At 39.9% G+C, this 15,611-nt stretch overlaps 1 protein-coding gene across 1 annotated transcript; it reads left to right on the top strand.

Moving 5' to 3' along the window:
- Window positions 1–6,024: 6,024 nt before the first annotated feature.
- LOC113114449 (SH2 domain-containing protein 1A-like) lies at window positions 6,025–7,423 on the top strand. The gene is made up of 3 exons (XM_026281381.1): window positions 6,025–6,232; window positions 6,473–6,536; window positions 7,160–7,423. The coding sequence occupies exons 1-3, from the start codon at window positions 6,096–6,098 to the stop codon at window positions 7,283–7,285; spliced, it is 327 nt and encodes a 108-aa protein (XP_026137166.1). The 5' UTR covers window positions 6,025–6,095; the 3' UTR covers window positions 7,286–7,423.
- Window positions 7,424–15,611: the final 8,188 nt, after the last annotated feature.

The raw sequence follows: 15,611 nt of genomic DNA, 5'->3' as shown, positions 1-15,611 counted from the left end.
CATATCATGGGTCTGCCCTGGGGTTCACTTTCCAGCTGGACATGCTCAGAACACTTCTTCTTTAAGGGTGTCCAGGATGTCCAGATCAAGGGTAATCCAAAATCAATATCAAAAACAGGCAAGTGGTCATAACCATGAAAACAGTCCAGAAACAAGAAAAAACAAGAAACTAGAAACCACAAGGGAATGCGAAAAAACTTGGGTGATGGACAACAAGAACTCCATGATACAGACCGGTTATATGGGCAGGTGATGACGATGAAAGTGAAGGCAGCTGAGTGCAATTAACAGGTGTGCAATTAACCGTGATGAAGGGACAAGGCTAGTGGGAAATGATGCTCCATCGAACACAAAACAAACCAAGGAACACAGAGACCAGGAGGGAGATGGACCGGCGGAGGACCAGAGGGAAGGGACGGAGGGCCAGGTCCATAGAGGGAAACAGAAAAAAAAAAAAAAAAAAACAAGGTCAGGAGGGAGCAGAAAGTTCAGGGACCCAGGGCCGAGCCGACAGGGCAGGTATCCAGGGTGGATCAGGCGGAACTGGAGCTGTGCGGTTGAGACAGAAGCCCACCAGGGCGGCGCTGAAGACCACCACAGTGGGATCGATGGCACAGGATAGCAAGTCTGGTTATGTAAGTCTGAAATAGAGAACAAGAACAGGTTAAGGGTGGCCTCCGTGGCCCTGAGGAGAAGGAAGATGGTCTCCATGGCCATCACATGGCAGGCGGTGAGTTCCTGGAAGGCCTCTGTGGCCACAACAGGATAAGTTTGACTGAGATGTGACGAGGCTCTGGAAGTTCCACAGAGACGTGGAGAGGCTCTGGTAGTTCAGCGGAGACGCGGAGAGACTGGTAGTTCAGCGGAGACGCGGAGAGACTCTGGTAGTTCAGCGGAGACGCGGGGAGACTCTGGTAGTTCAGCGGAGACGTGGAGAAGCTCTGGTAGTTCAGCGGAGACGTGGAGAGGCTCTGGTAGTTCAGCGGAGACGTGGAGAGGCTCTGGTAGTTCAGCGGAGACGTGGAGAGATTCTGGTAGTTCAGCGGAGACGCGGGGAGGCTCTGGTAGTTCAGCAGAGACGCGGGGAGACTGGTAGTTCAGCGGAGACGTGGAGAGGCTCTGGTAGTTCAGCAGAGACGTGGAGAGACTGGTAGTTCAGCGGAGACACGGAGAGACTCTGGTAGTTCAGCGGAGACACGGAGAGACTCTGGTAGTTCAGCAGAGACGTGGAGAGACTGGTAGTTCAGCGGAGACACGGAGAGACTCTGGTAGTTCAGCGGAGACACGGAGAGACTCTGGTAGTTCAGCGGAGACGCGGGGAGACTGGTAGTTCAGCGGAGACGTGGAGAGGCTCTGGTAGTTCAGCGGAGACGTGGAGAGACTCTGGTAGTTCAGCAGAGACGCGGGGAGGCTCTGGTAGTTCAGCAGAGACGCGGGGAGGCTCTGGTAGTTCAGCGGAGACGCGGGGAGGCTCTGGTAGTTCAGCAGAGACGTGGAGAGACTGGTAGTTCAGCGGAGACACGGAGAGACTCTGGTAGTTCAGCGGAGACACGGAGAGACTCTGGTAGTTCAGCAGAGACGTGGAGAGACTGGTAGTTCAGCGGAGACACGGAGAGACTCTGGTAGTTCAGCGGAGACACGGAGAGACTCTGGTAGTTCAGCGGAGACGCGGGGAGAGACTGGTAGTTCAGCGGAGACACGGAGAGACTCTGGTAGTTCAGCGGAGACGTGGAGAGACTGGTAGTTCAGCGGAGACGTGGAGAGGCTCTGGTAGTTCAGCGGAGACGCGGGGAGGCTCTGGTAGTTCAGCGGAGACGTGGAGAGGCTCTGGTAGTTCAGCGGAGACGTGGAGAGGCTCTGGTAGTTCAGCGGAGACGCGTGGAGGCTCTGGTAGTTCAGCGGAGACGTGGAGAGGCTCTGGTAGTTCAGCAGAGACGCGGAGAAGCTCTGATAGTTCAGCAGAGACGTGGAGAGACTCTGGTAGTTCAGCAGTGGCTTGACTCTGCCTATGAAGATCATTGGTGACTTGCCCTTGCTCATGAAGAACCCTGGTGACTTGACTTTGCCCATGAAGATCAATGGTGACTTGACTTGATTCCTGAGGTCTAACTGTGGTAGTGCTTAACTCATGAGTGTTTATGGTGACTTGACCTGACTCTGGAGGGTCAACGGGCACCTGACTCGACTCTGGAGGGTCAACGGGGACCTGAATAGACTCTGAAGGGTCAACGGGAACCTGACTCGACCCTGGAGGGTCACCTGTGGCTGTCATCTTGTGCAGTGGCGCTGGGCTGGCGGTCCTCCTGTCTGGAGCCTGGAGAAACAGGTGTGGCTGGGGTATCCCACTGAGACCAATGTTGCAGTTACATTACGACCCCCCAAATATCAAAGATCTCCAGCTCATCCATCTCCCGCTCAGGCACAGGGTTGTCTAGGCAGGCGTTAAAAAGGTCTTTCAGTGCCTACCACCATAGTCCAGAACAATTGCGCTAAACCACCCACCTTTGGACCACTTTCCCCCTGCAATGTTCAGCTCAGTATGGCTTACTTTGGCGCTTGTCCTCGCTTAAATAATACCATATTTGTGAGCTGTACCAATACTAAAATGTGATGAACAGGTGCTTCTCAATTAATTATAATGTTGTGGAAAAGTTCATTTATTTCAGTCATTTCTGCTCCGGGTGTATGATCATGGTGTGTGTGTTCACTGTGTGTGTGCACTTCGGATGGGTTAAATGCAGAGCACAAATTCTGAGTATCGGTCACCATATTTGGCTGTATGACATCACTTTTTAACTTTTTAAAAACTCAAATTGTGAAACTTGTGTATTAAATAAATTAATTGCACACAGACTGAAGTTGTTTAAGTCTTTGCTTCTTTTAATTGTGATGATTTTGGCTAACATTTAACAAAGAAACACTAATTAATCTCAACAAATTAGAATATGATGACATACCAATCAGCTAATCAACTCAAAACACCTGCAAGGGTTTCCTGAGCCTTCAAAATGGTCTCTCAGTTTGGTTCACTAGGCTACACGATCATGGGAAAGACTGCTGATCTGACATTTGTCCAGAAGACATTCATTGACTCCCTTCACAAGGAGGGTAAAACACAAACATTCATTGCCAAAGAAGCTGTTCACAGAGTGCTGTATCCAAACATGTTTACAGAAATTTTAGTGGAAGAAAAAAGTGTGAAAGAAAAAGATGCACAAGCAACTGAGAGAACTCGCCAGAGGCAACAGCGGCAAGGAACCGAAACTCCATCGGTGACAAAATGGAGAAAAAAACCTTGGGAGAAACCAGGCTCAGTTGGGGGCGTTATGTGAAGTGTTTCCGGTTCAGGTTTACCTAATTAATGCAGCCTAAAAATCCTTTAACGGATTTGGATATTAAAAGCATATTAGTATGTTATGTGTATGCCAGGTTCAAGAGATGGTTCTTTAATCTAGATTTAAACTGCAAGAGTGTGTCTGCCTCCCGAACAATGTTAGGTAGGTTATTCCAGAGTTTAGGCGCCAAATAGGAAAAGGATCTGCCTTGATTGAGTTGATTTTGATATTCTAGGTATTATCAAATTGCCTGAGTTTTGAGAACGTAGCGGACGTAGAGGAGTATAATGTAAAAGGAGCTCATTCAAATACTGAGGTGCTAAACCATTCAGGGCTTTATAAGTAATAAGCAATATTTTAAAATCTATTCGATGTTTGATAGGGAGCCAGTGCAGCGATGACAGGACCTGGCTAATATGGTCATACTTCCTGGTTCTAGTAAGAACTCTTGCTGCTGCATTTTGGACTAGCTGTAGTTTGTTTACCAAGCGTGCAGAACAACCACCCAATAAAGCATTACAATAGTCTAACCTTGAAGTCATAAATGCATGGATTAACATGTCTGCATTTGACATTGAGAGAATTGGCCATATTTTAGATATATTTTTGAGATGGAAAAATGCAGTTTTACAAATGCTAAGAAACGTGGCTTTCTAAGGGAACCTCTCTGATTAAATCTAAAATATCTTAAAGTAACTGTGTTCCAAAGATAAACGGAGGTCTTATCGGTTTGGAACAACATAAGGGTAAGTTATTAATGACATAATTTTAATATTTGGCTGAACTAACCCTTTAAACTCAAATGGATACCTGGACAATTTTCAATCTGGTTTAGGTATTCTTACTGTTATTTCTCTCTTTTTTTGGTTCATTAAAACTTTTCTCACTGTTCATGTTAATTATGAATATAATATGAAATAATTTCCTTTGTCAGCTAGGGTTCACAAATGACCTGCTTTACCGTGTATAATATATATATATATATATATATATATATATATATATATATATATATATATATATATATATATATATATATATATATATATATGACCATAATAGCTATCCCCACAAGAGGGCAGCATCTGAGTGTCTACTGTACAACCTTTGACATCTGTTCCTGTAGATAAAATCATGCCATGATCACGCAGTGTCATAAACTCAGAGCATACAGTATTAGTGTCAGAAGGACTTTAACTCTGTGGTCAGAAATCAATTCAAGAAGTTCTCAGAGTTTTCTCATTCTGGTCTTAGTTGTGATGCTTTTAACAACCTACACTGTAAGAAAAGGAGTGAATTCACTGAAGGGATTGTTGTTGTTTGTTTTTTCCACAGGTGTTTTACCCATATTTCTAATTACACATTACATTGTGTAGTGTTTTAGAGTTGAAGAAACCGTCTGAATTAATAATAATCATACACAGAACTGGCACAGACATTTAGGCAAAGAGCGAAACCAATATTATCTCCAAATAAACTGTATAATAACCAGCACAGTAATAGGATCAGTATATCACAGAATATCGACTGAGCGATTCTAACAGCTAGGCTTCAGACTATATACTGTAGCGTCATCCATAGATTCACACACCGTCTCGGAAAACATCTCACCATCACAGACAGAGGTCTCTAGAAAATAGTCTGCCAAAGCACTTTCGCTATGATTAAAATCTCAAACGTACAACTAGTCCAGAATAAAAATCATACACATCTTCCACCTCTGATTCAATGCTATCAAATAACTAAAAATACAGCATTATTCCCTGCCTTCTTCATGCATTATATAATATTTATCCAATTAAGTCCTCTCTTTGATATTATATTGTAGATCCCGCTTGATTAATAAGAAAAATGGCCCTGTGGATGCAGCTGTCAGGGTGTGATGTCAGATTATTATATCACAGTTACACTATTAGCATTAGTAGTTTTAGCATTAGTAGTTTTGTTAAAGGCAAAACAGCACATTCTTTCATCATGCACTCACCCTCATCTTTCTTCTCCAGAATCGTTCTTCTTCACACCTTTGATGCTCTCTTCGATGAGAGGGACAGGAGCCAGCTGTGTAATAAACCAAAAGCTGTGTGAAGTAAACCATCTCTGAAAAATGTCTTCAATTCAATTAGTCTGAAAGGAGGAGCTGGAGGTAAAGGTGGGAAACGAGGAGCAAATGCAGTTCTGTTTCTTGCTTTATATCTATGTCAACAACACACACACACACACAGAGAGAGAGAAAGAGAGAGACACAGGATGAATGTGGTGACAGGGATGCTCTATAACAGGATACATCACTATTATCCCTCCTTGTTCATGTGCGATACTCTCAAACACACAGAGGAGAGGAAACTTCAGCATTCTTCCATCTGAGGGCTTTAATATGTTCCCTAGCCCAAAACAACTGGCATCTAGTTCACAGAGCTTCAGATGAGGCCTTTTATGTTTTTGTAAACCTAGAGGAGAATCTTAGGTGAGACCTGTGAAAGCAACTTGAAAGATCAAAAATGTTACATATGAACAATTTCACACACAAAGGGAATGACGGCGTTATCAAACATTAATCATCAGCGGTGCGTCCTGACTCCAGATTATCTGAAAATGCATTCTCTGATGTTCACCTGACATTTCGCATGCTTTTGCTATTGTTGTAGAAATTGTGCCTTATTTTTGAAGTGCTTGTTTCCTGCCTGGTTTCATCATTTCCTGTTCAAGGGACACATATAACACGCGTGTAGTGATTGCCTGACAAACAATGCATGCAGCACAATGGAATCTCTGTCTGTGTATCACGGGGCCATCAGCCGAGAGACGTGTGAGATGCGTCTGTGTGAAGCGGGCAGAGACGGCAGCTATTTAATCCGAGACAGTGAGAGTGTTGCTGGCGCATACTGCCTCTGCGTTCTGTAAGTCCTCCACAAATCTCTGCTTTTGCTCATCTAGCCTCAACATGTGTCACGCAACATATATAGAAATGCTTTTTACAATTACAATAAAATGGCAAATGCCATGAAAACATTCTTGTAGTCAAATAACCTTTGATTTATTGATAACGTGTGAATGTAGAATCTGTTTTTCGTTGAGATGCTGGGCTGTGTGTGTGTGTTTGCCCTGACTCTGACTCTGACTCAGTGTGTGTGTTTCAGGTGTAATGGTTTCGTCTACACGTACCGGCTCCAGAGAGACGCCGAGGGCTCCTGGGCGGCCGAGGTGAGCCACTGACAGCTGCACACATCAGCATCAAACACAATTCATCTGCTTTCAACATTTGGATTCAGGCAACTATAGGACTAATAATTACCATGCCATTATAATAATTAGTATATGCATAATTATGAAATTGTATAGGTGTGTGTTTCCTCATTTGTAAGCTATATTTATATTTTGTAAGTTGAATAAAATGAGTTTCTCAGGAAACAGATTCTCGATTTATTTATTATTATTGTTGTTTTTGTCATTAATGCTAGTATTAACATTTATTTTTAAAATGATTTCAGTTTGTGATATTACTACTTTTTAACCTGAAAAAGGATCATCGTTTCAACCCCGTCACATTGAGTCTGAAACACACACACACACACACACACATTTATATAACTGACAAGAAAGAAAGAAGGGAAAGAAAGAAATAGTAATAGCCCAAGACATTTCTCTTTCAAACACTGTAGAACAGTGCAGAGATATAACTCAACTAACTCAGATATTATAGATATAGATATAACTATGGTACTACAGAAGTGGTTAGAACAATTTTAGTTTATCTGCTCCTTGTTAATAGATTATACTGATGCCGTGGTTGTTTGTTTGTTTGTTTATTCGTTTATTGTTTACAGACAGCACCAGGACAGAATAAGCGCTTGTTCAGAAAAGTGAAGAATTTGATCAGCGCCTTTCAGAAACCGGACCAGGGCATCGCTATCCCCCTCCTGTACCCCGTGACCGTCCAGAAGCCCTGCTAGAAGGATCCTCATGACCCTTGACCTCCGAAACTAACTACACGCATGTGACATTATATCATTATATGATCATACTTTTTTACACATGTGGATTTCTGTATATATAAACTTATTTGTATAAAAGGAAAAACAAAAACCTCATTTTGTAAAGTGTTTTCAATGTGGGAAATTGAGAAAGATATATATATATATAATTTTTTTTCAGTGCATTTTAATAAGTCATGTCATTTATTACAAGTAAATAACAATAATTCTATTTCAAAACTTGTTTGTGTTGTATACAAAACGTTTCATGGTTCAAGAAGTCTGCTCGAAAGATAGCATTTTGGCTGTAAATATGAAGATATGAAGATTTTTTGCTCTGACTGGTTTTAAAAAATTGACTACCCTTGACCACACATGAACATTTGTATTTATTATTGTTTATTAGTTTGAGAGTGAAAGCTGTGTTCAGTACTATAGGTGCCTAATAGTAGAATATTAGAAACCTATTTCAAATAAAAATAATACAAATATAAATCTACACACACACATTTTTGAACATAAAATAATTATGAAATGTATTTAGCAAATAAATTGAATAGGATATTAAAGTGGTTAAACTTAATTAGAAATTTGTATTAAATTATTAAAGATGAGTATAGAGTATAGTATATGAGTATAGTAAACGAGCCTGACTCCTTAAATCAGTAGTTATTGGTGTTTGCCGATCCGTGCTCCTGTAGAACATCATGCCGATCTTTTCAGCATGTTTAATGCTCTATGAAAACTCCTCACTTTCTAACACAAAGTGTTCCCCTCAAAACCATTAACAGTGTGTGCTGGTTCATTGAGAGCCAGTGAACAGATGAGCAGAGAATGTGCTTTTTGTGGCTAATAATCACTTTAACATGAAGAGTTAGCTTGAGTTGAGCTGAGAGTAGGTGAAAACCTCAATATTAAGGTTCTAATGTATATACTAGCAGAAGGGGAAATTTTATATTTTTAGTAGGGCTGGTAATTTAATGCGTTAATTAGATTAATTAATTATGAAGAAAAAAAACATGTTAAAATTCTTAGTGTGTTTGCCGCACTTGCCCCAGACCTGTGGATCCGTTTCATTCAGTCGACTGATGACTAATAGACAGAGCAACAGCTGACTGTGTGATGGAGCCTAGAGAATATCCCTTCAAGATCAAGATACGTTTGAAATTAGTCTCATATTTACTTTACATAGTTAATAAATACCACACGAGCTGTAGGCTAAGTCCAATAATAAACAACAGTTCATTAAGAAGTTAATATTGTGTTATTTTAGAAACAATGTCTGTTTTGCTAAATTTTGCCAACCAAAATATAAAGAAAAATCAGAACTGTTCATCCCCAAACAACCCACAGCGGTATTTTATTTCTTAATCCACGTTTTGAATGAATTTGGTGAATCATTTGGCTTGTTGAACCATTGGCCATAGTCACGTTGAATTTGAAGCAGTGCTGCACAGACCGATCTGTGTTTGACATCAAAGTATCGTGACAGAGATTCAGAAGCACAAGGAGTCATCTACTCTTGTGGTTCTTTGATGGTGATGATGATGTCACGCACCGATCGGTCTGATGGTGATGATGATGTCACAAACCGATCGGTCTGATGGTGATGATGATGTCACGCACCGATCGGTCTGATGGTGATGATGATGTCACGCACCGATCGGTCTGATGGTGATGATGATGTCACGCACCGATCGGTCTGATGGTGATGATGATGTCACACACCGATCGGTCTGATGGTGATGATGATGTCACGCACCGATCGGTCTGATGGTGATGACCCACTTCAAGTCGAACAAGCCTAATGATTCAGTGAACCATTCATAAAGAAGCATTTACTTCCCTCCTGAATGAATCAGCCATTTGAACGAATCAAACGAATGAGTAAATGACTCGATGACTTAATCATTAAGGAATTTACCATCTCCTACTGGCAGTTTAAGTTTAGTATTAAAGTATAATTTCATTAAAGAAATAATTTCAAATTTTCATAGTAATAATAATACAATTAAGAAAATAATTATTAAATTTATAGTTCGCCCAACCAGAAATTACAATTGTGTCGTCATTTACACACATGGTCAAAAAGAGTATATGTAATACATTTTATCACACTAAATATTTCTTGCTTTTGTTTGATACTTTGCACAACAATGACTTAAAATGATCTTTCAGAGACATTTCTCCAAATTTGATGTGCGATTAATTTGATTAATTAATCACCACATCATGTAATTAATTAGATTTAAAAAAAAAAAATGTAAGTAATATACAAACGTAATTTATATACATTTATTAACTGCATGATGATTGTATAATTATAATGCAATATCCTAGAAAAATACATTTTTTTTTTTTTTTTTAATGTACGCTACACTTTCTGCTATTGTAGTGTTCACCTTTGGAAACCAATCAAACCGTAGATGAAGTGTAAAGGTCCACTGAGGCACAGATAAACTCACACAATCAGCCACATCAGAGTGAAACGAAACAGAAAAAACCACCTCTTTCCTGTTTCTTCCATCGTGTTCTGGCTTTTCTGTTGTGGTTACTTATTTTAAGCCTTAACAAACCTATTTTCCTTTTCAGAAAAATATTTAATCACATTTTCCTAATCTAAAGATGAATTCAGCACAACCCCACTTGTCAGCCACCTACACGCTGTCCTTTCATCTCATATCAGCAGTTTCCCATACGATCAGTGAGAGCGTAACTGTGTGAGATGAAACAGTCCTGGGACGGAAACTGAAGCATCCAACATTTAAATGAAGCCTCCGGGATGAGTGATGAGACGCCTACTATAACTGTTCAAACGTCCTAATGCTCTCAAATATTTTCTGCGTGAGAATCTCCAGGATAACTAGCACCGGTTTGGTGGGGACTTTCCCTGAGATCGGTTACTTGTAAATGAGGAGCATTTAAATGTCAGGCAACAAACTAGGTTTTATATAAGCAAAGCAATTCCTAATAAATATATGCATGAATTGTAAAACCAAAACAAGTTTGTGCATTTTTACAAACAATAATAAACTGCCAAACAAACAAAACATGTTATAATACAAATGCCTGCTTGCAACTGGGTCATTCTGAGGAAACAATGCTATTTATGAGCAATATGTGTCCCCAATTTCACTGACATAAATTTACAGCAAACCGCACTAAAATGCATTATTTGAATGATTTGACACTGTAGCCAATACATGTACTGTATGTTATATCTGCATTTCATTATAATAACTTGATGACAAGATAACAGGATGGTGAGCATGGATCACACACTTCTCAGTTCAGTGCCAGATGTGTTCCTCTGTGAATGGGGCAGTGCACAGTAAGGCTGTCATTTTTGAGAAAAATCTAATTCGAACTGATATCGAATATCATGCAATGTTTTCAAATATATTTGAATATCTATGTGACCCCCAGCCCTCAACTATCCCCCCCCCCCCCCCCCCAAAAAAAAAACAAAAACAAAAAAACCACCGTAATGGAGATTCAATCACAAATTCATTAACAGTGACAGCGTTTTTTTTTTTTTTTTTTTTATTAAATGAAAAGACAAGAAAAGGATTTCTCCAGAACCAGGAACCATTCTGTGTTCCCAGGATGGAGATTGCTAACTAAAAGTTGTAATGGTCTAGTGGTCCACTGGCAGCAGCTAAAGTGTGTAAACATATGGCATAGTTGTTAATAGAGCTTTTTGCTTTTTGCGTATATTATAATAACTCACCAAAACTGGAATGTCTCACTGTTTTTCCCGAAAACTTCTTGGCAGAAATGCATGAAGAGACTGGATGTTTGGGCTGCGTATTGTAGGCTGTATCATTTCATATCTAAGCGCGGAAGAAAGTACGAGCAAGCAATGTCCAATTCATGTCATCAGTTAAGTCATCAAGTTATCAAAAAGGCAAATAAAGATGCCTTAAAACTGTGTCTGCATATAAGTGTTTGTTATATGAGTTACATTTAAGAATATGTCTCTGAAATGTTTTTTAAGACTGTCCTGGAGCAGCAGTCTTCCTCGTCTAACTCACCTGATTCACCTCGTCAGCTCTTTAGCAGAGACTATAAGACCTGAAGTGGGTCAGAGGTAAAGAGCTGTGAAGCTTCAAGATTCAAGATTCAAGATTTTTATTCGTCACATACAAAATTATATATAGCTTTTATAACCAGCAGTGAAATGTGAGTCAGGTCCGCTCCATTGACAGTGCAATTATTAAAGAAAACAAATGAAAATATACATAAATATAGCTATGTAAGAATGAAATAAAAGTAAACAATAAAAATATAAGAATAAAATATTAAAAAGATGTATATTGTAGAATTAAATATAGAATGCAAAATAATGTGCATGAATGTAAACTGTAGTCTTAAATATTAAGATACACAGGAATGTACAAGAAGCAAATGTGCAAACAGGGTGACTCTGTCAGTGTGTCTATGTGAGGAAGTGAATAAAGTGAAATTGATAAAGTGAACATTAAGTGGAGGCATGAGAATGTTAAGAACCTGGTTTAGAGTTTAGGAGCCTGATGGCCTGGGGGAAGAAACTCCTCCTGAGTCTCTCAGTTTTTGCCATCAGGCTATGGAAGCGCTTACCAGATGGCAGCAAAGTGAAAATATGATTACTGGGGTGGGTGGAGTCCTTGATGATTTTAGCAGCTCTGCTTCTGCAGCGTTTGAGGTAGATGTCCTGCAGAGAGGGGAGAGCAGACCCTGAGATGCACTCAGCTAAGCGCACATCTCTCTGCAGGGCTTTGCAGTCTTGACTGGAGCTGTTCCCATACCACACTGAGATGCACTGAGTCAATACACTTTCTATAGCCCCAGAATAGAAAGTTTTCAGGATTGCTGGTGAGACCCTGAATTTCCTCAGCTGTCGCAGATGGTACAGTCTTTGCCTGGCTTCTTTAACCTGTGTTTGAATGTGAGTAGTCCAAGTCAGGTCCTCTGAGATGTTTACACCAAGGTACTTGAAGCTGCTCACCCTCTCCACAGGGGTCCCACTGATCGTAAGAGGAGTATAGGGCTGCTGCTGTCTCTTCCTGAAGTCCACAATCAGTTCTTTAGTTTTGCTCACATTCAGAGAGAGACAGTTGTCCTGGCACCATGATGTTAATTTCTCTACCTCATGCGGTCAAGTATGCGGTCTCATTATTGTTGTGAATGAGGGCCAGAAACACAGTTTTATCAGCAAATTTGATAATGGATGTGGAGCTGTGGGAAGACACGCAGTCATGTGTGTAGAGAGAGAAGAGCAGGGGACTCAGGACACAGCCCTGTGGGGCTCCTACGTTCAGGGTGATGGAGCTGGAGGTGCCTAGTTTCACCACTTGAGGTCTTGTCAAGTCTTGAATCCAGTCACAGAGTGAAGAATTCAGGCCGAGGTCTATGAGTTTAGAAGCTAGCTTTATAGGGACTATAGTTTTAAAAGCTGAGGTATAGTCAATAAATAGCAGCCTTACATAGTTCCTGTTATTGCTGTCAATGTGTGTGAGAGAAGAGTGCAGGATGTGATTTAACCAGTCCCTCAAAGACCTTCATGACTATTGATGTGAGGACGATAGTCAATCAGACAAGAGGGTTTATTGTTCTTAGGCACAGGGATGATGACCGATTTTTTGAATGAGGTGGGAACCACCGATGTAGCAAGAGACTCATTAAAAATGGATGTAAACAAACCAGCGAGCTGATCAGCACAGGACCGCAGAACACGGCCAGAAATACCATCAGGACATGGTTTCCAAATAAGGTTTCAGCAGTCAACGCTTACTCAGCGTAGTCTACAAATTTGAGTGTAAAAGGCAAGCTTATACAGTAACAGGGTTTATGACACTAGTAACAGACCATTGTACTTGTCAACCACATTTGGGAACCGCAAGCAAAGTTACATAGTGTTGCTTTAAATTTCTGTCAATTTCCTATTTTCTGAAGGGAAAGGTAGCTAAAAATGACATACCCATGAACAACCTATATAATGGGTTAATGTGAATATTGTTTTAAGTTCAGTTAAAGCAATACTATGTAACTTTTGCTCGCGGTTCCCAAATGTGGTTGACAAGTATAATGGTCTGTTACCAGTGTCATAAACCCTGTTGCTATATAAGCTTGCCTGTAGTCAGCGTAAAACACTCAAATTTGTAGACTACGCTGAGTAAGCGTTGACTGCTGTAACCTTATTCGGAAACCATGTCCATCGACCAGGTAAAGTAGCCCGTCTTACACTATGTTTTACAAATATCATAACATAGTTTTATTTATTGTTTCTCCAGAATTTAAAACTCCATTGACAAAAGGAACAGCAGTAGTATGTGTGCCTATTTTTGCTTGCAAAGTTTGTATGTAGAATTGTTTGCAAAGGGTGTAGTTTGTATAAGAGAATAAAATGTTGTCCGTATAATCATCTAGCCATAATGTCCATAATAGCCTATATACATCGGACATTGTCATAAGTTTATAAGACTGTAAAGTAACAGAGCCTCTTTACTGGAATAAATGTTCAGACCTGAAGTAGACTGGGGAATTGGTAGACTGGCCACCGAGTGTAAGCTGTCCGATATTGATTCATGTTCAATTACTCTCTCTCTTTCTCTTCTTCACTTCTTCCAACAAATCCCTTCTTGGTGCTCTACCACTGAAATAATTTGAGAGACATTATTTTATGATTGAAAAACTACATAGTGTTGCTATAAATTAGTGTTTAGAAGCTCAATTAGAAGTTATATTTTAAAAGTCTAATAAATTATCTCGCAGTTGTACCGTATTATTGAAAGTGATAAAATATTAGGAAACAAAATAATTTTTTAATTTTCTTCTCTGTTCTACAGAATAATTAAGAGCAGCTGTTATAGTAAAAACTATAGAAACCACTTGTGTCTCTACATTTCCATCTTTTTCACCAGCCTCTGTCTCCTGGCTTGCTGTTACCTGCTCTCTTTCTGTCACTTGTGCCTCTACATTTCCCTCTTTTTCTTCCTCTATCTCCATCTCCTCATCTGATCTATAACTATCCACTCTCTGTCCATCTAGGAACAAGACTTAATTTACTATTTCAGCATTAATCTATTATATATATATATATATATATATATATATATATATATATATATATATATATATATATATATATATATATATATATATATATATACACATACAGTCAGGTCCATAAATATTGGGACATCGACACAATTCTAATCTTTTTGGCTCTATACACCACCACAATGGATTTGAAATGAAACGAACAAGATGTGCTTTAACTGCAGACTTTCAGCTTTAATTTGAGGGTATTTACATCCAAACCAGGTGAACGGTGTAGGAATTACAACAGTTTGTATATGTACATCCCACTTTTTAAGGGACCAAAAGTAATGGGACAGATTAACAATCATAAATCAAACTTTCATTTTTTAATACTTGGTTGCAAATCCTTTGCAGTCAATTACAGCCTGAAGTCTGGAGATCAATTAGACATCAGCGTACGCTGGGTTTCATCCCTGGTGATGCTCTGCCAGGCCTCTACTGCAACTGTCTTCAGTTCCTGCTTGTTCTTGGGGCATTTTCCCTTCAGTTTTGTCTTCAGCAAGTGAAATGCATGCTCAATCGGATTTAGGTCAGGTGATTGACTTGGCCATTGCATAACATTCCACTTCTTTCCCTTAAAAACGGTTCACCGGTTCTTTTGCGCTCGATGTTATGTCATTGGCGATTACTGTCCTTCATTCAAGCCCTCAGTTTACCCGCGCGCATAACACTAGCACAGAATCAGTTCAGAATCAATCACCAAAAAAAATCAGTTCGGTTCAGACGAGCTGTGAGTCAGTCTGCTTCACACTGAATCACACATGCGCAGTATCATCAGCTCCTTGGTTCTCGAATCGGACGTGTCTGACAGAAACGGTTCTCGGTTCAGTGTACGAATAAATGTCTAAATAATTATTATTTATTATTGTTCTGCGTAGTTTGAAGATGATTTTTAAAAATATTTATCCTGGATTTATATATTTTTTTTAAACAGGAAGAGGATGGGGGGTCAAATGGGGGGTCAAGGCGTTTTTTGGCAGGGTTTTTGAGACCCCCCAAGACCCCCCTGGCGCCACCGGTGCTTACAAGCAATAAGAGAAAAACTATGATAAATAAGAAATACATTTTGTAAATGAATTAGTCTTTACTGTTTAAGAGTATATACTGTATATATACGCATAATCATTAGCATTATTTAAATTTATTTATTTTCTTCTTATTCTAGTTATGAAAGGGATTTAGTCAAAAGCAGTGAGAGATTTTCATGAATTTCAGACAGACG

The sequence above is a fragment of the Carassius auratus genome, chromosome 14 (genome assembly GCF_003368295.1).
Source record: "Carassius auratus strain Wakin chromosome 14, ASM336829v1, whole genome shotgun sequence".
NCBI classification, from domain to species: Eukaryota; Metazoa; Chordata; class Actinopteri; order Cypriniformes; family Cyprinidae; genus Carassius; species Carassius auratus.
This window is presented reverse-complemented; position numbering and strand designations above follow the sequence as displayed.

What these genes read in the sequence shown, in the direction of transcription:
- LOC113114449 (XM_026281381.1), top strand. Translation starts at nt 6,096, where the DNA reads ATGGAATCTCTGTCTGTGTATCACGGGGCCATCAGCCGAGAGACGTGT. An exon ending in GCATACTGCCTCTGCGTTCT is followed by an intron (nt 6,233 to 6,472) that starts GTAAGTCCTCCA and finishes TGTGTGTTTCAG; the next exon opens with GTGTAATGGTTTCGTCTACA. An exon ending in AGGGCTCCTGGGCGGCCGAG is followed by an intron (nt 6,537 to 7,159) that starts GTGAGCCACTGA and finishes TATTGTTTACAG; the next exon opens with ACAGCACCAGGACAGAATAA.